Source organism: Perna viridis, chromosome 1 (assembly GCF_037379345.1).
Source record: "Perna viridis isolate PV_CMFRI_1.1 ecotype Kerala chromosome 1, ASM3737934v1, whole genome shotgun sequence".
Classification (NCBI taxonomy): domain Eukaryota; kingdom Metazoa; phylum Mollusca; class Bivalvia; order Mytilida; family Mytilidae; genus Perna; species Perna viridis.
Window position 1 is genome coordinate 17,093,259 of NC_142445.1, and position 26,736 is coordinate 17,119,994.

The following is a 26,736-nucleotide window of genomic DNA, read 5'->3' on the forward strand; positions in this document are numbered from 1 at the left end:
AAGTATCGTGGTAAGACTGAAGACCCTCTTTGACAGCTGTAAGTATGAAAGTGGCTTGGTACATGTAGTGCATCCAATTATGAAACATTTGTTTTATGGATTCTTGTACAGTTCTCGAATCCAGTACATGGACAGAAGATTACAATCCTATTATTTTGTACACAGACCAAAGAGGATAGAACGGATTTATGATTTTCAACCAGATCTCTGGAGTGATATTTATGTAATAAGAAAGAGGTTATGTGTGGCTGTCAAAAAAGGTGTGCTCACATAAAACACCCCTCTCGTAACATAGTTTTTTTTCACAATGATGCGTTAGCACCAAAATGAATCTAACAGTCAGAGAGGCTCTGATATGGACTGACACTGAAGTTTCCTTGCGCAAATTAATCTTTATCATATGAAATACGTATCACAAAGCATTATCGATGTCAATCTCTTTAAATATCACTACCAAAAACAATGGTTTCGTGCCCACAAGGCGTTTGATGAACATGTAACTTTATTTCATATCAGTAAAAAATCAGTAATTTCACTTGGATAAAACCTTTACACGTGGTATTAATTAACCTGCAGTATAAAGTTTTGCCAGTCAATATCATAATGTGGTAATGCCCGGTTACGAATTTAGAGTTACATCCCCTTATTAAAACGCGTTCGTGATCAAGCAGTTGTCAATGTAAATATGCAGAAACACGATTTGCATGGCTTTCTGAAAAAAAATCGAGGATATGGTTCCTCAATGAAATAAACATAATAGTTGTTGATAAACTGGTCAATATCGGGATATTTGGACAGCCCGTAGGACAGTGGTATTGACTGCGACAGCGATAATGACCTCGCCTACGCTCGATCATTATCCCGGTCTTAGTCAATACAGCTGTCCTGTGGGCAGTCTAAAAATCACGATATTGACCAGTTTATCGACAACTATTATTACGCTCTTATGCCTTATCCAAACAGGAGTGAATAGTTTTAAGGAGCGGTCAATATCTATTATGGATTGGGCACGGTGAAAAATGCAATAGAACACTCACTTGTCCTATTACATTCTGATAGGACTCCGTTAGGACAGACGCATTTTTTTTATTATAAATGTATCAATAAAATAATAAGATAAAGTTTTATTTAAGTTTTTTTAATTTAAAACCTAACTTATCATGTTTTTTATTTTTCTAATTTTTTTTACAATTGTACGATTTTGCGTTGTGTTGACCACTCGTGATTGGATAAAACCATTCGTCCAAATAACCGAAGCAGCAATATGCAAATGGAGACAAATCTGTCCGACATCGATGAAAATAGTTGAATGAAATATGCAAATGACCATAAAAGGAAAATCCATTCATCAATGATAACAGTAGTTGCAGAATAACGTTGACACTAAGTTCCCGCAACGTCTATGATTATTTAAACAGTGAGTAGATCTGTTGGAGGGATTTGGTCAATGCCTCACCCTCCAACAAAATCTACTGACTGTCTAAATAATCATAGACGGTGACCTGGCAGCTTATAACTTATATTGCATGACCGTCCCTTCCTCGAAAAAAGAATGTAAGTTAAATCTACGGTATAAAACCCAATGCATAAAATCACTGACGATCGCCAATTCTAACATATAATAAGGGTCCTAGCTCAAATAATTTATACATACTTATTCTATAATGAAATTCATCATGAATACCAGGTATTCATTTTCATAAATAAATAAATAATTGGGCAAGACTTAGTATGAGTAATATAATTTTCCACTGACATCAATGGCAAACATAAGAAATGAATGTATATCAGAAACCATATAACGATCAATATCTAACTGGCACTTCCTGTACTGGGTATCTCACGTAATCTTTTTGTTTACTGTTCAGATGAACGCTTTGTTAAAACTATTCTTATATTGGAGCGCAATTTTTCCATTTGTGTGTTGCCATGACATACACACATTTTGACCTAAAACTGAGTAGAGTTTACCTTTAACAGTCGTCAATCGATATCGATTCTTGTCCTTACCAAATCTGGGTTCTTTTCATTTCAGAGAACGTTTGATACTCGACAGAGCGAGATCGAGTGTTACTGTATTTCATTTACATTGCTCGGTTCAGTAAATTTATGTCTAAACGTCTTTGTGTTAAATTCACGAGAATACCGTAATTAAGGTTATTTCTATTCACGCTGACAAATAAATAACTAATAAGCTTGTCCGAGTGGACATCTGACTCAACTAGTCATTCTCTTCTTGTACTTCTGTTAATATGGATGTTCTAGAAGCTAACAAATTCCTGCAGTCAGATGTAAGTATCATGTAATTGTATTTTTAGTTTTAATATTATTATTATTATTATTTTAATTTTCTTCGTTTTTTGTATTTCGTGGTATAACTGATTTGGCAAACTTTATCTTTTCATGCTACTATTTATTATTAGTCATATGTTTTGAAATTTTATCATCGTGGTTTCTCCTATACAAGAGCGTTTTATTCATGGAATGTATTACACATAGGAAAAGGTGTATGTGTGGAAATATTGACGTACAAATAAATGTGTGTTTGGCAAGGGGAGCGGTCAATAATATCAGGAAGTTCAAGAAAATAACTTAATGATATGATTTTAGTTTCAATGGTCATGTATAACGTATTTTAACTACCACTCTCCCTAACAACCACACAAATGCAGACAAATAATCTTATACCGACATGGCATTTAGTAAGCTAAAATGATTGCAGCATGTGCTTTTGTGTATACGTGCGTCATTCATGTCTTAATCCAGGCGCTTAACTGAGGCCAAATTGAAGTGTAGGCAAAATTAGCCCCCCACCCCAAGCTCCGCGGAGTTAGCGTTTTAGAGCATCATTTATGCCTCTCCTGGATGTATTTTATCTCCAAAAAATGGCAAAATTAAGGGCAGGCAACAGCTTTTTTGCCTAACGCGCATATTAATCTTAGGTTAAAATGTAATTATTTTTCTATTATTATGGGGGAATTTTTTATTACAGTTGTGATTTATGCTCGGTTAAGAATCTGCCGTATGCTGGATCTAACCAGTACTTCATCGCTACCATAATATTATAACAAAGACGAAGTGGGACTCTGTGTATCTTTTTTCTCGTTTATTTGTGTTTTGGAAAACAATGATAATTAATTAAGCGTGCATGATGAATATAGTTATGTAGACTCATATTACGTTGTTTAAAGGTGAAGATTTGGTGAATTGCTATGTGTATTTTTCCAATAACGACTGAATAAAAATAGATCAGACAGCTTGTCCGTGCGATTTGCCAGGTATTCAGAAAGGGTTTGATTCCATTCATTTAAAGTTTTTACGGATTAAGCGTCAATCAGTGGTTATCGTCGAGTTTGACATTTATTATACATTGAATGTGTTTTTCGAATAATCACGCTTCGATTGCATGCAAAATGTTCATTGTTTTAAATATCACAAGTATTAATAGCCAAAGTTTTCATTGTACCGAAGAACCTTTGATATAAATACGCCGCCATTCTATTATACATTTAAGTTGTCCCCTCACAAATGAATTCCCTTAATCGTTCGTCCGTCTGTTCGTTCATGTGCATTGTAAGTGCAACTCCGTTCAGTGGCATAAAACATCATTGAAAGGTTTTAGGTGTGCATGCAGCAAGATTATTCTTGATAGCTGCTTATGAAGAAAGTTTGTCATTTTGTCTTTAGGCTTGTAAATGATAAAGTTCAAGCAGGATATCACCCAGTTTTATGATTGGCAGTCTTATTTTATTTCATCATCTTGTACATAAACATCAAAATGTGAAAAGCCGAAGAACGAAAAAAATTTTATAAGTAGATTTTCCGTTGAGACTAATTCAGCTACATGTATGTATATGTAATTATTTTCCGTCCACTGTAATACCCTCTTGTCCCGATTTATCCCACAGAACTGTTAAATTTATAACCCGTACCAATGTTGTTTGGGTATACGTATCCGTGTGCTCATAAAAATGAGTTCAATCGGATTTCACTCGTGAATCGGTTTGTTTTTATGATTGGTGAATAGATACATCCATTCACATTGTCTGCATACTTCCCGTTTGAAAACTTAGTTGACTCTGTCGGGTGCAAATAACTGCTATGCGAATTTCTTGACCTTTGTATTAGGAATCATATTGAAGAGTTATTCTCTCTATATATTTGGCAATTTAGTTTGTTTTCAAACCCGGCATATTTCTTTGACCCAGCGAGTGTTTAACTTTACATATGACAGAATAAGCAAGGGAACCAAGGTTATAGCTGTAATCAAAAGAATGCAACCCAGGGACAGACATGGAAAACAGACATACACAACAAAGAACATAAAAAACATACAAAGTAACAAAGGCAAATGAGCAACTCGGACGCCACTAAAAATGGCAGCATGGACTAGGTGCACCGGTAGGGTAAGCGTCCTCTGCTTCTCTAGAAATACCCACCGAGTTGCTCATAAAAAGTCAAGTCCGGAGTAGACAAACGAGGAAAGGAAAACTATGACTCAAATGTATGGCGTCAACAAGATATTAAACTGGATACATGATTTTTACAGCATTATTTTCAGGAACAATAGATTTAACTTTCTTATTGCTATACTGAAGACTTTTAAACAACCAGATGTTTGCATTTCATTTTTAACAATCATGGGACCGAAGTCATACAGTTTTGTACATATTGGTAACTTTTTTATTGAGTTTTTTGAAATATTCATCTATAAATATGTACATTCGGCTCAAAGTGTTTTCCCCTTTTTACCTGTGCGAAAGAGAAAAACACTAGTTACACAATGTAACGCGATTACATCACTGTAGGTGATATATAGCATGTGAAGGACAAATGGTTTGCATTGTAGGATTAGTTACGATTAGTGTTAAGAAGTAGGGTACTTATGATATCATAAAAATAACTTCAAAGAAGTGACAGGAACTTTTCTATATCAGTTAAGCTAGTATCATTTAACTTTAAATCCTCTTGAAATAATCCGATCAAATCCCAATCTCATTATACGGACGTACCTAACGTAACGACGTTACAGCCCACTTAACTCATTTTGTTGGTGTACATAGTAGGTGTTGTATTGTTTTGTGCTTAAAAGAAATTTATTATCGGATGCTTTAAAGGTAAAAAGGATCATTCATTAAAGCATTTAACTATATCGTGTCAGTTGTAGATAATATAGGACCCAGAAGTTTCGAAAAGGGGGAGGGCTCCAGAGATTTCCATTTTTTCTACTTTTCGAGCATAAAGGAGTTGTTAGTTTTGCCTTTAATTGAAATTTATATTTTTTCTCAAAAAGTTAGAAAAAGGTGAAAGAGTATTATATACAGTGTAGTATTTGCTGGTACAAACAGTGAAGCTTGGGATTGCCATTGGCCCCAACCCCGAGTACACATAGTTACTTTTATGGATGTCTAGACCTATATTTTCATGTACATGCAAACCACTGTACTGATGGCATGAATACAGAGATTACAATGCCAAAGAACAGTAAAATAAGTAACACACTGCATGTATGACCATGGTGTTTCAGAGGTATTTTTATATGATAGTAACAGATAATAAAGAAGAGAAAAAAATAACATGTGATCTGAGGTCCAGCATTCGTTCAAGAATTTAAGTGTTAATTTTAGTACATCAGTATAATTGCTTTTAATGTGTAAGGTAAGTCTTTTATTGTAAAGTAGGGTTTTAACTGATTAAGTGGGCATTTTATAATTTTAGTTTGTCTCGATATTAATTCTCTGTGATATATAGTGAATGCACATCTTTAATGTCGCCACCATCACATGATGGACGAAAACAATTATCTCTTTCAACATATATAGTCCATATATTATCGATAAAGGGATGGGGTCTTATGAATTATACATAATTATGCACGAGTATTGTTATGCCTTTCCAGCTAAAACCTGCAATTTCATTGACAACATATTCTTAAAAGAGAGTGAATACTAGACATTTTTCTTAAGTTCAATCCGTTACCTTTTAGTCTATAAAAGCTAAACCAAACTGATGCTCATGTTTTGGTGTCTTACCTTACTAAAAACAATGTATGACACTTTTGACATACGACTGTCAAAAAGTGTTATGACGTTTTGAACATGTTTACTTGTATTTCGTAGGAAATGCGGTCATTTATCTGTCAAAATATAGTCACAGTATACATGTATTTGATATTATGATACTAGTTTCTGGGGCTGTTTTAGATCTTCTAATAGAAATTTACATATATTTATTCATACGACACTGTAACTTTATCCGAAGCTATCTTTATCAAAACCAGATTTGATAACATCTGGATAGTTTCAGTCCATTTATTCAGTATCATGCAGGTATGTTTTAATTAAATCCGTGGGTCAAGTTACGTCTATCATGAAGCATTGTTCAGAAAATTGTAAATTGATTCCTTAAAATTGATTCAGAAGAATAAAGAATGGTTGGCGTTTTTGCGTCTGGCTTGTAGATGTAGGATGTAGTAAATGTATTTTTATCCCAATTTGTCAATTGTGAAAATTATTGACGAAGATTTCAACCATGTTATACATGTATGCTATAATCGACAATGGATATAAAAAAAAATTAAAATTAATCAGTAATCATGATTATTTAGGGTCACAGAAAGGTAAATTATTCTTGTATTCAATAGAATTTAATTCCACCGTAATTGAAATTAAAATTCACACAAAATTACTGTAGCATTATAGTTATACATTATGCATGTTAGTAAGAATTTTCGTACAACAATCCTGCTTGTAGTCAGAACCCTGAGGAAAACAGCTCAAGTCATCTTACGGCGGTGACTTGAAGCTTTATTTAACAGTCGAAATTCTTGGCAATATTTGAATAATATGTCGAAAAAGTGATACAGTAGTTCAAAGTAATTCTATCAACCAGGTGGCGCTAAGCAATGAACATTATCGCTCACAAGAATTTTGGCTAAGAAAAAAGTAAATTACATTGTTAAAAAAATTAATCGGTTTAGCTATATTTTTTAGTCGGATCGGATAAATCTTCTGCCTTGTGTATGCGAAGTTTCTCTTTCAGGCATTTAAACACGTCACGAATCGATGGTATATTTGATTGATTGAGAAACCGCATGGAAAATGGGTGTAACAACATGACCTTTAAAATACACGAATTTTCCTATGATAAAATATGACAAATCGACTATCGAAAGTACTTGTATGAAATGGGTTTTAATAATAACATTTTAACCAAAAAATTAAAACATAAGAAATATTTCCGGGTCAGACTCGAAACAAAAACCTTCGCATTTATAGTAAAGTAGAGTGCGACTGTTCAATCAGTTAGGCTACGACAACTACATAATAATGTTATCATAATAAGCTACATAACGTTTACTGTTTCAGTGTTTTATATTTTTAGCGGATAAAGTTCCTTTTTCACCTTAAAGTACCAACCATCTTGTGCTTATAAAAAATGTCTTTTTCTCAAATCACACTATGCAAAAAAATCATACACTGTGATGGTTACGGATGTGCTTCTACTGGAGATTCCCGACTCAAAATGTTCTATTTAGACCCAAAATGGCGAAAATGCATTTTTGAACGATTTTATTGCAACTTTTGTACTTTTCATCTATTTAAATTTTCACAAATTTGCATTTTTGGGACCAATAAGAGTTTTTTCTAACGACTTCAATTAAAATTCAGGACATGTCATGTGGAAACTTTTTGAAATTGGCCCTACTTCTGGTCAGAATCATGGGGGAAATGGCCGAGGTCCTTTGCAATTATTTCACAACGACAATGGATGCTTCCCCAATCGGTGCCGTGGTGTGTACGTTTTCCACTGTACAATTATCATGTGTGCATCTCTTTTCAGCTTTAATATACTCAGGCTATACATGGACATTCATTAATTGCTCAGTTGTTATACGTCATATTGTATCAATTTAAAAGTTCCTAACTCCACAAGCTTGATCTTATCCGAAATAACGAATATCATTTCGCTAGATCCTTTAATCTCAGTTTCCGCTTTATAGATGACGTATTATCTTTAAACAATCCTTGTTTAGGGAATTTGATATATCGCATCTACCCAAAATAACTTGAGGTAAGGGATACTACAGACACTGTGAGCCCCGTGCAGGTCCGGGTGTCGAAAGAATAGGCCTGCAGCAGCGTTAAGCTTGTCGTAAAAGGCGACCAAATAGTGCTCAGAAACCTAGCCGGGGGCTAGGCGCTCTGCCCACAGAGCAACTGGGAGATGTGCCCCAGGTGGTGGAATGCGGTACCCCTGGCGTGTTACATGCTGGGGTTGTCCGGCTATATTACGGAAAACCTGACCGCAAACCATAGTGGTGCACCGTGTTTGGAAAGATGCCACGTTCCTCGCACGTTAAAGAACCCTGCTGTGGTATTCGATAGGAGTAGGAACCTTAGCGCTCCGCCACTGGAGGCTGAATTGCCCGACCCTACCCATCCCTCCCTTTCATCTTGTGACAATCAAAATTTGTCGACCCTATTATCCTTGTGTCCCATCCTTTTTTTTTCATTTCATGTTCATTTTATCATCCCGTTTTATGTTCATCGCCTGAATGTAGCAGAAGTATTGCTGCTCGGGCGTTAAACCCAAACATTCAGTCAATCAATCAGACACTGTGAAGTCAGTCTCATACCTTGACGTACACTTAGAAATCGATGGTAAAAGAAAACTATTGACCAAACTTTACGACAAACGTTGAAGCTTTCTGCTCATTTGAAATAAGAAATTAATGTTACCATGATAATTCGTATGGTGCATATTTTTACGAAATGAGATTAAGCTAGACACGTGCATGTAACTGAGTTAACTTGTTCATATTAATAATTGATTAAAAATGCGAAAGTATAATATAATTTTCAGTGAACTTTTAGTACGACGGGCAGACGGACTAAACGCTTCCATTTGTTACCTTGTACCTTGGACTAAACGCTTCCATTTGTTACCTTGTACCTTCACCTTCAACTTGGTTTTCTCTGGCCGTGACCGACAAATGAAATACAAAGTGGTGTTAAAAAAATGTATGTGGTTGTTTTTCACTATACAAAGATCCCTTTGTCTGTTCGGAGCAGGCACATCTAATATTTTCCTCAGGCACAACACCGTATGAATGATTACGGGAAAGAGTCACATTTTTCTCATAGTACTGATTGAGCCTGCCAGGAAAATTGTCTAGTTCTTGAACTTCGTTCTGTTCGACTTTATAATTGGATTTAATAACTAATATAAGAGTCACAGTGTGAGAAGACTTCCAGTGGGATCAAATATCTTACAAGAGATTGTTTTACCACTGAAATTTCTGTTCTAAATTTGGATTTCATGTATACATATTTTCTGTGCCTGTTTTACTTTTACAAGTTGGTCGTCTACATTGTAGGATTATTCTCAATGACTTCTATCCTTCGATTTGTATTCAACTTTGCTGATTATCATCAAATAACTTTCTCTGATACTATATGACAATGAACTATTTCAAATTTCAAGATTTTCACAGTTGTGTTTTAAATATTGACATAAATTCAGTCGAAAGATTTTTATATTATTGATGTATACATGTAATTGTTCGCAATTTTATAAAAAAAAAAAAAAAAGAAAAAAAAAGAAAAAGAAAAAGCATTTTGAAAGCGTCGTATTTTAAAATTAAAATCTATGTAAAATATTTGACCAAATAAAACGAATTTATTTGCAGACATTGTGCATATAGTTTGTTTGAACAAACCCGGTTAACAAATCTGAATCTTACACGATGAATGTGAAAATTAAAACTTCGCAGTAAATCGTCGGGTTTAAATATCCGTGTTTTGTTTCGTTTGAGGCAGCAGAAAAATCGATAAGTAAATCAAGTCTATTTTATTTTTTTTTAAATTTCATGGCCAAAACGAGTTAGGTGACCTATTTTTTCTGCATTTGTTTGGAATATTACATATAACAATTAATTTATACAATGGGCTTATTATAAACTTGACTTAACCACACCAATCCTTGGGAAATTCCACACAATGGACTTGTTCCTGGGTCAATATATTAAACCACTACAAATGAAGTAACGACCCTATATAACACTTTAATGTCAAGTATTACCAGTATTATTGTAAATAATGGAAATAAAAACGGCAAACCTTTTTGTACCTGAGGCAATGTCATAAATCCTAATTTTCGCCCTTCGAAATATTTTCATTAGATGAAGCTACACCTACTTTTGTTTCATTATAAGTGTCATAAGAAACTGTTCAGAATATGTATTAATTTTACACGACCGCAAAAAAAAAAAAAAATGCGGGCGCATCATGTTAATATGATGTTATCGTCGTTGTCGTCGTCAGTCGTCGTCGGCGGGGTTGTTACTTTTCCGTACGATAACTTAAGTTGTATTGAACCAAATATCAGGAAGTTTTGATATATTGTTGACGTTTTCTATTTTAAATGGGATCAATGGTCCCAACCGTTCTGCAAAAAAGGGAGTCTTAAGAGGTAAAATAGGTGTTTATTTGATACTGATGTAAAAGGTTTACTTTTCAATCAATTTTGACATTTCTTTTTTAAAATTTCTTTCTTATCAAATTCTGTTTTAAGAATTAACAGGTTTTATATAGCATTTAGCATTGTTAGTCTATGGGACCAAAGTGGAGCCACACCTTAAAAAGAATGAACTCTATCAAAACTGGATTTTTTTCATGAGAATTTAAAACAATCTGCCTGCATATTTCATTCAGATTTCAGATATCTCTTACGATTTTAGAGTTATAAGGGGAAAAGTAGGACCACACCCGAAAATATCGACTTTTTGTTTTTGGTTCGATTTCGATTTTTTTATTCCTCATAATGGTCCCTCCCTGCATGTTTCAATCAGATTTCATAAATCTCTTACGGTTTTGTAGTTATAAGGGGTTGAATTGGCTAACACCTGAAAATGTCTACTTTTTATGGGCCCGTCTAAGACGGGACGTATTATGGTATTATACCGTTGTCCGTCCGTCCGTCCGTCCACACTTCGAACAGTAACTCAAAAACGCTTTCACCAACTTTAATGAAACTTTGTTGAATTGTTCATATCTATTGACGTAAACTCCCTTTTGATTTTTATAAATTTCAGATTTTTCGGTTACGTGTTATGAATTTTTATACATAAAAAGGAGGGATTTTCAAGTTTTTGCACAATAACTCAAAAACACTTTCACCTACTTTTATGAACCTTTGGTACATTGTTCATATCTGTTGATGTAAGCTCCCGTTTGATTTTTATAAATTTCAGATTTTTCGTTTACGTGTTATGAATTTTTATACTTAAAAAGGGGGGATTTTCAAGTTTTCGCACAATAACTCAAAAACACTTTCCTCAACTTTTATGAAACTTTGGTGAATTGTTCATGTCTATTGAAGTAAGCTCCCATCTCATTTGTATAAATGTCAAATTTTACGTTCCCGTGTTCTGAAGTTTTACTCTTAAAAAAGCCGGAGACGGCTAAGGAAATTTTATTCGTTGAAAAATAATTTAAAACAGACCATTTGTTATGATGATCGACTAATAAATATAAAAGGTACTTAGTAAGCTTGTCAGAAAAGTGTGTTTTAAACATGATAGAAATGTATGGGTGAAAAATCAAGACAACAAACTTAGATAAACTTGAGGTAACCTTGATGGTGCCAATTTTTTTTTTTTGGTGCATTTTCTATTTACATACTTTTTTATTTTGGTGGGGGAGGGTATTTGACAAGGCTCATAGTATTTCTAGTTGATCATATAAATTCATTAAAAGCATAAGGACAAGTTGAAGGGGTAACGGGCGTATCATGCGTTTAAAGCGCAGCTCTTTATTATTTTTGGTGTGATTTTGAAAATTTTTTATTTAACCATGCTGCGCTCGGCGAAGCATTTAATGAGATAATGACTAATTGATCCATGAATGCATCCTGAAACAGAACTCCGTACTTTAATTGAATTTCAAAATATGGTGCTATATTATATCTAAATGAGTTGTTGTGTAGATAATAAACTGTAAGTCCCTATAGTATGTTAAATGTATCCAAAAAAAACAAATATTGTGTTTACACTTGCGCCAAGTGAACATAGTTCAACTGGCAATTGTTGTATCATGCTGCGCTCGGTAAAGCTTTTTATTTGTATTTTTTCTACATTTTTTGTCTGATTATTGGTGACAAGTTTTACAGTTATATATTGAGAGCAATAACATTTTACACATTCAAAATCTTAAGTTTGAAATACAGAATGAAGTATTTTTATAGGTGTAGCAATCATAATTTAGTAGAATCATTTGTTAATCTCATTTTCAGGAGAAAACAATCGACTCTGAGTCGGTGACAGTGACGTCAGGATCATCGGATGATAGTGAACCGACTGGTCGTGAAACTTGGTCTGGCAAATTTGATTTTATCTTCACTTCAGTTGGATATGCTGTGGGAATAGGGAATATATTCCGGTTCCCGTACCTCTGCTACAAAAACGGAGGAGGTAAGAATGGATGTAGGGTGATTCAAGGGAAATTACAGTTATACCAGTAAATATGTAACCCGAAAGTCGGAGACAGCGACAAAACTTTAAAGATGGAACATGAAACGCACTAAAATATATCTAGCAAACGTGTCATCTTTTTGCAGCTGAGTTATAATGTATATGTATGATCGCATTGAAGAGTTGCCTACAATTGTAATATTTATTTTCTAAATATGACATACATTTTGTCTACTTTATGCATTTTTAATAACAAATCATTCTCACACGTATATGTGTGTACGTGTAAGGCATGCATGAACTTTCAAAAGGTAAATTTTATAAGAATATACCATAAATCTTGAGATCATACATATGCATGGCAACTCAACTTTTTTGACTTAAGATAATAAATTTCACTAATTTTGAACCTCTGCAACTCATGCAAAACGTGTCAAATATGCACTTACACTAAGTGTATTTGTTTTATTAGGTACGAACTTCTTTCAACACAACGCAAAGATTTCTCATGAAGGCTATCGTTGTTATGATTAATTATATGTTTTTATTTTACATTGCACAAGTGCTATTGATCATGTGTCATCGATATGGTTTGTTTCCAACCAAATTTCGAAATTTTACATCTATTTTTATTTTTATGACAGGAGCTTTCTTGGTTCCATATCTTATATTCATGGTGATTGGGGCAATTCCAATATATTTCCTGGAGTACTCCGTAGCTCAGTTCTCTAGTTCAAGTGCTGTCACGATATGGAGAATATGCCCATTGTTGAAAGGTAAAACTGATAAATCATAGATTTCAAAGCTTTAATCTAATACTTACAACAACCCATCAACATAGCATCTTTTTCAATATCTTCTCAATAGATGATTAGAGTATATAGCTTATGTAATTAAGATATAACAAAAACACCAATAAAGTAATAGTACACATGAATAATTAAATTATAATTCCTCAAAAATTCTCAGAAAGCAAAGTTTATTTGATGTTTTATATTTGTAATTTGAATTGTTCCCACTTTTGTATAAACGAAACCACAGAAAACACAGAGCATTATTATAAAAGTATTTAATCGTAATTTCGGTGTTGTACTGAAAAAGTCATTAACATCTTGAGCATCTTATGTTGTACTAATTAACACCTTTACGTTAACGAAGCTCTATTACCTTTAACATACTTAATATTTTCTACACTTTTTGTGACGTCATATACGATGGATCATCGACGTACGATGTTATTGTATATTTGTGTTTTATTTCAAGTTTTATAAGTCGTTAATAGTAAACTTTACCGAATTTCTGCAGAAAAGGCGACTCCATAATTTGACGGTTATTGAGAGTGAAGTCAAGGTATCCACGGTTGGACAATATTTAGAGAAAAAAAAACATTTAAACGATCAATGACCCTGTTTTAGTAGAGAAAAACAGTAATCTTATAGTATACGTATACGAAAAACCTGTTTTTATAGAAGTCTAACTTTCTTATATGATATTTCAACGTATTACAATTTTTTTCATTTTCACAAAAAATATTTACCAAATGGTACCCAAGGATACAACATTTCAGTGATTTTTTTTATAGAATATAAAGCAGGATTTATTTGATTTTTGCAGGTGTTGGATACGGAACTTTAATAGTATCAATGATTTACTGCATTTATATTAACGTACTGCTAACGTGGGTGCTTTACTTCCTGTATTGTTCCTTCACCAGCGTGTTACCATGGAGTCATTGCAACAACCAATGGAACACAGTTAATTGTTATTCCTCGATTGGATCCCACTTGTACAATTCATCAGATTCGAACGCTACCCTACCCGACCCATCGGCTATGAAGAATGCCACAAAGTATACTGCATCAGAAGAATTTTGGAGGTAAAGTCGTAAAAAGCTCAATGTGTAAAAAACTTACATGATATCCTCTTTATTTCTTTTTACTTTTGCAACGGTTTATGTATATAAACTGTATTTTTCCTCGATCAATTAGGAATTTTCTTTCTTTGAAGAAGCATTAAGTTGAAGAAAATCAGGCTACTGTCGTTTGAATATGCATGTACCTTTGTACTATCCTCATTTACAAACATTATTCTTACTCTAGCACACACACGCATACACACACTGACACACAAATAAATAATATAAATGTTGCTATTTATTTTAAGTACATTACACTCATTTTCTAGTTTGGTTTTACAAACTTGTGGAAGAAGTGTTTTTGCGCGATTTGCATGCTAATGAAAATAATTGATATAATTCTTTTTCCGCCATATAGAAGATTATCAAATTGTAAGCTTTAGTTTACATATAACAGCTTTTGACATTTTTGCATGATGATACCGAAATTAGACTAGGCTCTGATTCCCAAGACTTTCATCCTAAGCGCCTTGAAGAGACTGACATTTTAATTTGCAAAGTGTTCTGATGCTTTGACAGTTTGTTTTCTTGCTCGTATTTGTATATATACATGACAATGCAAAATTTATTTAGAAAATGAAACTCACAGGTTTTGGCAGATCAGATATCTGCGACTCACAGGAGTTGACATTAAGCATGAATATTGAATTTCATGAATTCACATGTTGTCAAAGAAACCCGGATGTAAATAATAGTTATTTGCAGATACAATGTTCTGCAAATAACGGAGGGGATCGAAGATATGGGAGGATTAAGGTTGGAACTTCTTGTGTGCCTGGTATTATCATGGCTGCTCATCTTCATTTGTCTGTTTAAAGGCATTAAGAGTTCAGGAAAGCTAAGTATTCTATACACGACAAAACAAATGGGTTTTGCCTTTTTCAACAAACAATTGCTATAGAATTTATCAAATTACTTCCGATATTTGGGTGTAAAGCGAAATTTTAGAGTCGGCATCGTAGTTTACCGAATTGGAGCTCCGATGCGGGCCAAACTATAAAGGCAGAATTCACTAGTGATGTAGTGTATTTGGTTATACTCTATATCAATCTCTGTTAGAATTATGCAGGTTCAATGCTTTAACAAAACAAATAAGGTGCTAAACACAATTTAATGACAACTAGACATTGTTTGGACAGTATCTCCATGAAAAGATCTCTAATTTCGATTAATTATCATAGCTAAATGGGTCAATTTCATAATAGATATATTCGTCGCACCTGCATAACTCTAATTTGACGTTGGTACCTTTTTAGGTTGAAGTCGATATACTGTTTCGATCGAAGACCAACGTTTGTTTGTGTTATAGTCCGTCCTATTTCTACAGACCCTGGGGGTAAATCCACAAAAAACCAAACTGTGAATCCATTTTGTTATTAACCAAATCTTTTTCAGCGAGAATTTTTACAACAGATTCAATGATTTATCTAAATATTTCTTATTGAGATGTCATAAAAACAATTAAAATCTTATTTACGGAGGCCACTGGAGTTTTAAAAATGGTCGTTGACTTGTCGTGACAAGATCATTGACCTCTTTTTGCTTTGTTTGAAGTTAACTTGAACTTGTTTGTTTCATAATATGTAGATAAGTTATTTGTTTAGTATATTTGTTTAATTTGTTCGAAACTATGCCACAACTTTGACAATAAAACAACAAGCACAAATATTAGAAGTATTTTTTTTAAATTATGACCTTGTCCATCCCAAATATAATTGTGAATGGGAACCTGTAGAGGACAAACGGACTATAACTGCATTGGTCCTACAGTAACATTTCAGTTCTTAACCATCTATTTGCATTAAAACAGAATCTGTTGTCTCGGTTTAGAATAGCGATGTTACAATACTCAGACATACTTTCAACATGAAATGAGTAATGTAAATAACTATCTTTTTGAGTATTGAAATATCCTTATAAATTACCGAACAGTAGGTGACTTCATTTCTTTAATGATTACTATGAAGCGCTGTCCATCAAGATCGTATGCAACTCGTCTAGTGTTAATTTTACAGTGTTTGTATATTGGTTTATCCTGCGTTAAAATAGAAGTTTTTTTCCAAACATATTAAATCGATCTTTGGAATGAGAGGGTTAAAGTTTCTTTTAGGGCGACTTTCAATAAAAAAAACTTTCAGTTGCTTGCGATCTTCATGTTATCTGTTAGAACGGACCAAGTATTCATTAACATCCTGTTTTGAGAACATAAAACCAAAGATATGACGTCATATTCGTATAAAAATGTAGACGACTCTCACCCATGAAGAGATTAACTTAGATAACTTGCAAGAATACATATATCATTTGATTTGGAAAGGCATGGTAACTTTGAAAACACAGCTCACGAATTCCTTCTTCACCGTTGGATAAGTTAAGGGGGAGCAAGTAGAAAAAAATAAGAGCAAACATTGCAACGACTAGTTTCCAATTTATTTTGTGTGGAAACACGAAAGTTAATCAGAATTTAGCTGTAAGTTCTTATAATGACGAAATTGAATGTGCATACCTGTAAATAATATACATGTACAACGTGTGAACTATTGCGCCGATTGATTTTATCCCACAGTTTTAGTTTGAAACGTCATTTTTTGGTTGATATTTACATATATAATTTTCGACATTACGATTAATATAATAGGGTTTTAGTACGAATGTTCGTGAAATATTGTCATGATTAGTTATCTAACTTTTCACGTGTGTGCGAGTGCAATAAATACACTACGAGGAAAAAATATTTCCGAATATTCATAAAACAACTCTCCAAGTTTACACCTTAGGTTGTTATCGATGACGTATTGTAATATAAATGTAGAAACTTTTTTGCACGCTTACACTTGGTTGCATTTTTGTGGCAAATATTGTGTTGCCATACAAGATAATTTATTAAGCTTTCGCGTATTTAAAAGTCGGTTGAATCTTCATAATAACACTTTTTGTATAGACGACTGTACATGTATGTTATTGTAATAGAACATCGACTTGTTTTTTGGAAGAATCGACAGTTTTCTCAGCAAACTTTATGGGGTACACTTAGAAGCATACTGTAACGTCTTTGATTGAAAAGGATTTGTACATGTATCCTGCTCTCTAAGTCATCATGTACATGCTTTTGAATGAAAGATAAACAAAACGTTGAAGTCCTGTTTAATAGAAGTGCATTTCATTGGTATAAAGAATTCCCTGAAAAGTTTTACCTCTAAGAGAACGGGATTGTTTGGTAATGGTCATACAACTTCATTAAATTACATTGTAATTTTTGTATATTTTTCTTCAAATGTTAACTCATATTTCAGTTTAATTTTAGTCTAGCAGTGAAGTATGTACAACCTAACTGCGTCTCTATAGTTGAAAAATAAATGATGCATACATATGAAAGTACATGTGAAGAACTCATAAAATATTTTATAGGCACAATTCAAAGCATTTATTAACAATAGCTGTTTATGACTTTAAAATGCTATTCTTGTAGTATTTATTTAATACATGTTTATCAAAACAATCAATTAGCACCTAGTATTGAAGAGCTGTCAAATTTATCACGAATACGTTCTATCTACTTACTGAAGATAATGATGAGCTGGTAGTAAGCAATGTTGCGTTATCATTGATACCATTATCTGAGAAGGAAGCAATTGAAAACTTCTGGATTAAAATCAAAGAACGCCGATTGCAAATCAGTTACATTTAAATGGATTAAATTTTTGATACAGTAAATTTAAAGGAAAAAAAACTCTTATTAGGTCTTTTTTTTCAGGTGTTTGATTATCCGTATTTTGTGAAAGTTAACTTTTTTGGTTATTTACAACGCATGACAAAGTTGATTTGCTGAATTTTAACAATGTACCAACATAATGTTTCTCTTTTCAATTGTAGAAGCTTAAAACTTCTAGGGTTTTAAATGTCTTTATAGATGTGTTGGCACTCCCTCTGCATTTACAATCATAAATATAGTTCCTTAGTATTTTACACATCCTTTACAACTGTTTAAAATAGAACCATAATGAAATCAAAAAAATATATATGTACATAAAACAAGCATAAACGCGTAGATTGGTTTGTATGAAACGAAAAGCGTAACTTAGCAGGGAAATCTACTAGAGGTAAAAAACCTTGAGTAATATTATATGAACATACGTAGTTTTTGGCACACATGAACAATTATTGTTAACATAATTATGAGATATCAAGACAATATTCATGTACAAATTTATTTTCGTTTATAAAATTATCTTATCGAAGTTGGTCACTCACACCACACAAGTACTTTTGACAACCAGAGTTGTAAAGTGTGTAGTGGTATGTACATAGTTACCACCCTTATACACTGCTCCACCCTCCAAGTCCGTACCTATTCATTTTTACGGCCAAATAAAGCTGCTTTGCAGCGCCAGGTTTCACGATTTTGATGTTCGTTTTTCTACTTTAAACAGGTGGTGTACGTTACAGCTACATTCCCTTATGTCGTCCTGATGGTGTTTCTGGTGAGAGCAGTTACACTGCCTGGAGCTGGAGAAGGCATCGAATTCTATTTGGTTCCAAAGTTTGAAAAGCTGTTGTCAACAGAGGTAGTATTCAAAATTGCAATTCATCGTTTTATGATTATTTAATTTAATTGGAAACAAGCTTTCTTATTTGTTGGTTTTCTTATTTTCAGCAAAGCTGATGTTTGATATATGACATCAGTAACGTCGATTAACCCGCACTCTGCAATTTAAATAATGCAAAACAAAATGATATGATATTGATTACGAATCAATTCTTAATATTTGGATTTGAATCCATTAGATCTTGAATTATAAAATTCCTTTGGTGATTTTCACAGAAACAATCCATATTCGTTACAGAATCCGGTTACGTGTAAACATACTACTTGCGTTTTCTTAAAAGTTGGATTAGAAATGCTTACAAAAATCTCTTTGGAATCTACAGGTTTGGGGTGAAGCTGCAGTTCAGATCTTCTACTCATGTGGTGCTGGATGGGGGAATCTTATAACATTTGCGGGATTTAACAAATTTCATCACAATATTTACAGGTATGTTAAAAATAATCATGTCACTAACACTTCTAGACAAATTAATGTCTGATATTACCATTCACAGTCGTCTTATGGCTGATACATACATACTGTATCCATAGAAATGCTCTGTCTGCTTATGATAAATACATATTGTCTACCACAACCGTCATGCCAGTCAGTGTTCGTCGACTAATCAAAAGATTATTTAGTTCAACCAAAATATGTCTATGTCAACATTTTTTGTGTTTATTTAGACAAAATTTTTCTACCTAAAATATTTTATTAAGCCATATTTTGTCCATCTAACGCACAAAACATGATATTAAACTTTTAATATCCAAGTCAACACTAGATATCCCACAATGCTTCAGTGTTGTCGATAGAAAGGTAAATCTTGTGTTGAATTTGACAAAATATCTTTTATTAAACATTTCAGGTGTTTAGATGGTCAAACTATGACCAAAAAAAAATGAGCTATTAAGTAGACATAATTTATTTATCTCAGTTACATTATGATTAGGCATGGTCATTACAGTCATCATTTTAGCCAGCAGGAAATTAGATTATCCACATTGAAAAGCATGTTTTAAAAGTAAAAATAATTATTAATTTGCTGAATGGCGGTAAAGCAATTTTTTAATTTCATATGATAAATACTAAATAAAGAGATAGAATGAGTTACAATGTCCAGTGAAGGGGTATGCAACATTTGACAATGGAAACAGTTTGGAGACTGACACTTATAATCAGTTAGCTGTAAATGCATTTTGTAGTGAAGAAATAGAATGATACTGAACCACGTGATACGATTTCTTCCATAACTATTAGTGCTTTTACATATATAGATCAGCATTAGTTGTGCCAGTTATCAACAGCGGATCCAGTATTCTAGCTGGATTTGTCACATTTTCCATGTTGGGATATATGGCAAAAATTAAGCAGGTCACTGTTGACGAGGTTGTAGCACAAGGTAAAGATAAAAATCTGTCAAATTTGCTGTATTTATAGTTGTTAAATTAATGTAACCATTAAAACTACATGTGTAACACACGGTACAGAGTTGCCATCAAATCTTTTTAAAGAGAAACTAAATACAATGCTTAATAAGACGATCATATTATTCATGTAAAATGTTTCTTAATTGTACCTGAAATACATTTTCGAGTACATGTGGAAAGCAAATTTATATTTATAAGTAAAAGATAATTAACTTAAATGAATTAAATTATAGAATTGCCATTCGCGTGCAACTTTTTGAATCGAACTCAACTCCTTACTTGTAAGAGTTGAATTTACAGAAAATGGACATTCTGCAGGCATATGAAATGATTTGAAATATTATATATAAATGAATTCTACAGTATGCTTACTTCACATACTTTGGACGGTAACATTTATTTGATTCATATTTCTAGGGCCGGGTTTATCATTTGTTGCCTACCCCGAGGCAATATCACACTTGCCCATTTCGCCAATGTGGGCTGTACTGTTCTTCCTAATGTTAGTGACGATCTCCCTTGACACGCAGGTATGTTTCAGTTACAAGGTACTCTACATAATGTTTAATTAACAGAAACACCGAGATTAAAATAAAGATGTCAATTTCAAACAAAAGGGCAATGAGTTTCGAGTCTATTATAAACTAAGACAAGTTTAATTCATAATGGAAGAAGGAAATCATAAATATTGTTACACCCAACCTTCTACATAGTCAGAAATTAAAAAAAAACCAAGCAGGTTAATGCTCGAATAATTGAGTATCTGATACATTTACATAATGCAGCAAGATTACCTTGAAGTTATTATTGCCGCATTACAGAAAGTAACTTAGTATATTAAAGTATAGAGTTGTTCTACCCTCGATTGAATGAACATTACCTGGTGAACTTCCCGTGCAGAATGTACCAACATAATGTTTCTCATTTCCATTGTAGAAGCTTAAAACTGCTAGGTTTTAAATGCTTTTATAGATGTGTTGGCACTCCCAAATAAATTGATTTTCACCAAAACAATTGTTGAGTCGTCGATTTTCACCAAAACAAATCTAGAGTAGTTGATGGTAAACTTTTCCACTGATGATGGAAGCACTCAGAAGCACGTGAACAAATATTTTGATCCAAGTGACTGATACTAGTATTGAGGGATCTAGTCTAAATTTAGAAATTGGTCACAATAAGCCTAACTGTACCACCATAAATCTTACACCTAGCTGATAATCAACATGCAAACCAAATAGCATTCATAGCCGACATAAATTAATTAAGGCCCCAAAATTTGGGTTTTAAATATTGAAAAAAAACTTTAAAAATCTCTTTGTCCAATTAACCACCTAATGTTGACAATATAATCATGGGAAAAACAACTTTATTACCTGAAGTTAATTATGTTGCTGAGGGTGATTTAAGGTTGAAATACTTCCCTTAGTAGTTGTTAATTAATGAATGCTTTTTTACCAACAGTTTATGGTCGTTATTAAAGGTTATTGGAATCATAATGTTTATTTAATAATATCTTAGTAAATATTACTACTCTATTTTAGTTTGGAACATTTGAAACAGTTACCAGCTCAATAGCAGACGATTTTCCAAATCTTCTGGGGAAGAAGAAAATATTTTTAACAATAGGGTTTTGTTTACTTGGATTCCTATTAAACATACCACTAATTATGCAGGTATAATAACAATAAAACATAGTTACTCTAACACTATTTATTCACAAATATTCTCCTTCAGAAATTGTCAGTAGATTTGTTTTATGGTTCAGTTTACAATCTTCAAAGCAATGCCACATGAACGTGTATTTATTAAGCGGAAATACATTTAGTTTTCACCTATTGAATATTCGCGTAAGACAGAAATTACAGAACTTAAATCTTGTCTTGTCCATGTACAAAGACATGATTTATCAAAATCACAAAGTAAAAAAGTAAAAGTAATGGTATTAGTTTTGTATAAAAAAGGAAATATTGATTGTCTATGCTCATGTAGATTGTGAATAAATAGGATAAATGATTTTCGCACTGACCTCATAATAAAGCCTGTTGAAAAATGAATGAAGTGAATGAGAATGATCAACTTTATGACTCAAACTTACCTTTCTTCTTTTCAATACTTTTGTTGGTAGTAGATCTCTATCAATTCCTTTAAGATATGAATATGTGATGTAACCAACAAATTACATTCAACTACAATGTTTTTTGAAACATTTCCATGTTAGACAAAATGTGAATAGAAGGTGGCATAAAATACTGGAACAAATAAGACTCTTTACAAGGAGTAGGTCTCTATTGACTAGAAAAAAAGGTAATCATTAATGATAAAAAATTAATAAGAACTTAAATGGGAGACCCACTTTCAAACATATATTGGGTGGTAAAAAATATGGACAAGTTTACCTGATAATTTTGCTTGCAGAAAGGCCAAGCAACTTCAATGGAAGATATTGCATAATGTTACATACACTGAAGAAATGCTGCACAAAACTAATAGGTCAAACGGGAAGTGTCACTTTTGTAAAGAAAACGACAGTTTACTCTACATTTTTGTCCACTGTAAATTAGTCAAAGAAATCTGGGAGGAAATATTTGGGATGATAATTGGGTGGAATAATAGGGTTTGGCCAGATACATAGTCAGAAAAGGTAATAGTTCCAGGTACTCAAACCGCCGATAAGAGAATGCTACTAATTGACTCAATTCTGGTAACAGTCAAGTGGGTAATTTGGAATGTTACTGAATACCAAAAGAAGGTTGTAACCAAATTAATAATTCGAAATATGATAATAAATGAAATTAATTTTTTCTCAGATATCATCAAGTACGAACTAGGCAATTACATATACCATGCAATTTGTAAAGTTTTGACACGTGTATAAGAACGGGTAGCATTTATTGTACCCGAGGTTATGGAAACTCCCTACATGTATATGTTTTCAATGGTTTCTTCAGGTTAGGCATGTTACTGTGCATCTTTTTGATACCTTTGTATAATTTAAGTCTTCACCATTATAGAATTTACTTATATAATTTGAAATAATATATTCACATACTTTTAAAAGTTTAAAGAAATTTAAAGTCCGTGTGCATCAGAAAACGGTCATTTATTAAGAAACGGGAGTAACTCTCATACATTCCCTGGATATGAGAGGTGTAAAAACAGGGAACTCCTTATTCAGCTACCCTGGGCTGTAAGGGGATTTCGATGTCTTTCAGGAATTATTAATAAATTTATGTATTAAAAAAAAATTTAGACATTTCCCGACTGTTTCTTTGACAACATGTGACCAAACGCATTTTCGATATCTGGTAAACTGGGGAAACTATATGCAAACTTAGGAAGCTACTGGGTTTATAATACCCACTTGAGCATTTTAATTTTGCAATAAACTTTAAATTTGTCCGAACCATTGATATATGAAGGATGACAGGTGTCATAAGACTTTTAAATTTAGTTGGTACACCGTTACGATTTTAAGAAGAACTTTATGGGTATAAATAAAGATGTTGAGCTTTTGTGTCTGTCTTATACATTTTGTTTGAACCTTCCTTGCTTTGAGTTTGACTTGTCTGTTTATTGTAGGGAGGAATGTACGTATTGCAGATTGTAGACTGGTACAGTGGGTTGTTAACACCAATGGTTGTAGCGACAACAGAATGTATTGCTATCGGCTGGCTTTATGGTGAAGTCTACAAAGAAATCTTATGATCACATTATTCATCATAAACTAAAGAATTTTCACCCTTTTATGACAGTTAAAACAATTTGTAGTATATTCAGTTGCTCAATTCAACATAAAATTACAACTGAAAAGATTAAAAAGAAAATAAAAACACTCCTATCAAACTTGTATTAGCATATGAAACTACAACTAATATGAAAAACTTTTTTATGCACAAGATGTTATAACATAATTTAATTTGTAGGTACAAAAAGACTTTACAAAGATATCAAAATGATGCTTGGGTATGAACCAACCATGTTATGGAGCATTCTTTGGAAGTTTGTTGTGCCCTTGTTGCTCATAGTGAGTATATTATCATATCAGAAAAAAACACGCAATATATATTTGTTCTCATGATTAGACATTAAAACCGCTGAACTACTTTTTAAATTTCCATAGTCAAATTATGGAGTTTATCACATAGTCAAAGGCCCAGTTGCTCAGAAGATTTATTCGCTGGACAAATATTCACTGGATACACGATGTCTGAGCATCTAGTACTATTTATACAAGTTGAAAGTTTTTTTTCCCAGTCATTGAACAACCGGGCCCAAATAATTGTTTTTATGTAAATGCACTTAGCGATTAAATCATATGAGCAATAAATAAATGTTAAAAAATATTTTAAGATTATTATGAACTACGATTTGCAATAGTATCAGTTCCTCAAGTTAATTTATAGGGAAAGATCTTAAAGAACAGTAATTCTTAATTTGATTAGAATATTATGGTCTATAATAAAATGTTGTGAAATATATAATTCTATAATGTTCTATGCGTCTTTTTAGTTAATGATCATATTTAACATGATTCAACTGAAACCAGTATCATACAAAGATTACCAGTATCCATCCTGGGCCATCGGCTTTGGTTGGTGTATGAGCTTTGTTTCAATCATTCCCATTCTTCTATATATACCTTGGGCTGTGTTCAAAACGAAAGGCACTGATTCAGTGTTTCAGGTAAGTGTGTGGAGTACCAATTAACCATGACATAAATGTGTTGTCAACATGTAGATTTTTTTCCTTTTAACTTAGTTTAATATAAAAATTCAACCTGAGTTTAATACTAGTATAAATTCTGTAGTTATGCAGCCTTACACAACATGCCAGAAAATAAACTATATAATAAATCTCTGGTCGCTATTGTTTTTTTTTATTACATGAATACTTTTTCTTTCTGTTTCTTTTTTTATTGGCCTGAAAGTACTCTCAGGTCATGTTAAACCTTGACAATGGCTCAAATTCGCTGAAATTCAATTAATTATTCTTTCGCCCTTCACGGTTACGCTAGAAATATATTATAAGGGTCATAGTTTTAATCTAAAAAATGAAACACAAAATAAGAGTCTCTCAACCATATTGATTTATTTAATAAACTAATTACTCATGATTAATTAATCAATCAAAAATGTTATTCACCTTGCCTGCGGCATGGTGAATATAACATTTTCTCTTGTTGATAAATTATGATACCTCCGCTAATTTTATCAGATTTTATTTGAACAAAACACCTGTAAGAGTTGCAGGGTAATATTGAGTTTTTACAATTCTCTTTGCTGAAATGATACTAATTTTAAAACAGTGTACATATAAATAAATACTATTATGCAGTGTTTTTGATACCCTCCCTCAGAAGTATTCCCGTGCAGAAAGTAATGACAATAAAGTGCACAGATTTTAAATTGTGCTAGAGTTATCTCCCGTTTACCAGATAATAATACAACACTACCGATTGTTAAATATTAGTTTTCTTTTCAGCAGGTAGTAAAAAAAAAAGAACCAAAAGACAGTAAATAGACAATAATTCCATATGTCATGTGATAACTGAATGGAAACACGTTTTATAACTTAATTTATAAACATGCAAGTCGATGTTAACATCTTTTGTTCGTCTGTATTTATATCCTTACATTCATAAAAACGTACTCTAGATAAAAAGGTAAAAATGGCATACATGAAAAAAAACAACTATTACCAAATATGAATTTTATTTCATGCTGTAGGATGTTTCTTAAAATAAAACTGAAGAATACTCTATAGCATAATTGAAAAAAAAATATTATCATTAGTATTATTGTATTGTCATCTTTCTATGGTTTAGCTCTAATAAGGTACGATTTTATCAGTTTAAAAATAACCCATTTTGCCATTCTTTTATTTCAGAAGCTGAAAAAGCTTTGCAAGCCAGCACCAACATGGGGAGCACGAGGTGGAATAAGTCCTGAACACGAACTTGCGTACCGATGTAATGCATAAACACTATTTGTAATTACAACTTGATTTTTAATGTTTTATAAATTGAATACCACAGTTTGAATAGAACGGAAAGGTAATTTTTATAGTGTAAACGTTTTATTTGTTCATGATCATGTTATTACATCATAAATTTATCATTGTAGTATTGTTTTGTAGTAAAATGGACTTCCCAATTCAATTTATTTAATTCAGAAAACAAACCCTTGATATTAATTTATGTTTATTTGAAAATAAAATTCATAATTAGATCTCAGCCGTATGTTAAGGAAAGTTTGAAACGATATGTATTGTTTTTATACACTAATTGTCACAAAATAAAACCCCATTTTTTAAATAAAGATTAAAATAACGTTA

At 32.6% G+C, this 26,736-nt stretch overlaps 1 protein-coding gene across 2 annotated transcripts; it reads left to right on the forward strand.

Moving 5' to 3' along the window:
- The first annotated feature begins 1,977 nt into the window (after positions 1-1,977).
- On the forward strand, positions 1,978-26,736 carry LOC148627520 (sodium- and chloride-dependent glycine transporter 1-like). Of its 2 annotated transcripts, none has more exons than XM_088574280.1 (14): positions 1,978-2,291; positions 12,295-12,472; positions 13,117-13,248; positions 14,087-14,348; positions 15,093-15,223; positions 18,816-18,952; positions 19,317-19,420; positions 20,251-20,375; positions 20,821-20,933; positions 21,945-22,076; positions 23,983-24,082; positions 24,327-24,427; positions 24,913-25,086; positions 26,290-26,736. In XM_088574280.1, the coding sequence occupies exons 1-14, from the start codon at positions 2,253-2,255 to the stop codon at positions 26,380-26,382; spliced, it is 1,821 nt and encodes a 606-aa protein (XP_088430406.1). In that variant the 5' UTR covers positions 1,978-2,252; the 3' UTR covers positions 26,383-26,736. The 2 variants fall into 2 exon arrangements, with proteins under 2 accessions (XP_088430406.1, XP_088430409.1); XM_088574283.1 differs by lacking the exon at positions 1,978-2,291 and adding an exon at positions 6,309-6,329.

Coding starts and splice junctions, on each gene's coding strand:
- LOC148627520 (XM_088574280.1), top strand. CDS start 2,253: ATGGATGTTCTAGAAGCTAACAAATTCCTGCAGTCAGAT. Junction 18,953..19,316: donor AAAAGCTGTTGTCAACAGAG/GTAGTATTCAAA, acceptor TGGAATCTACAG/GTTTGGGGTGAAGCTGCAGT. Junction 24,428..24,912: donor TTGTGCCCTTGTTGCTCATA/GTGAGTATATTA, acceptor GCGTCTTTTTAG/TTAATGATCATATTTAACAT.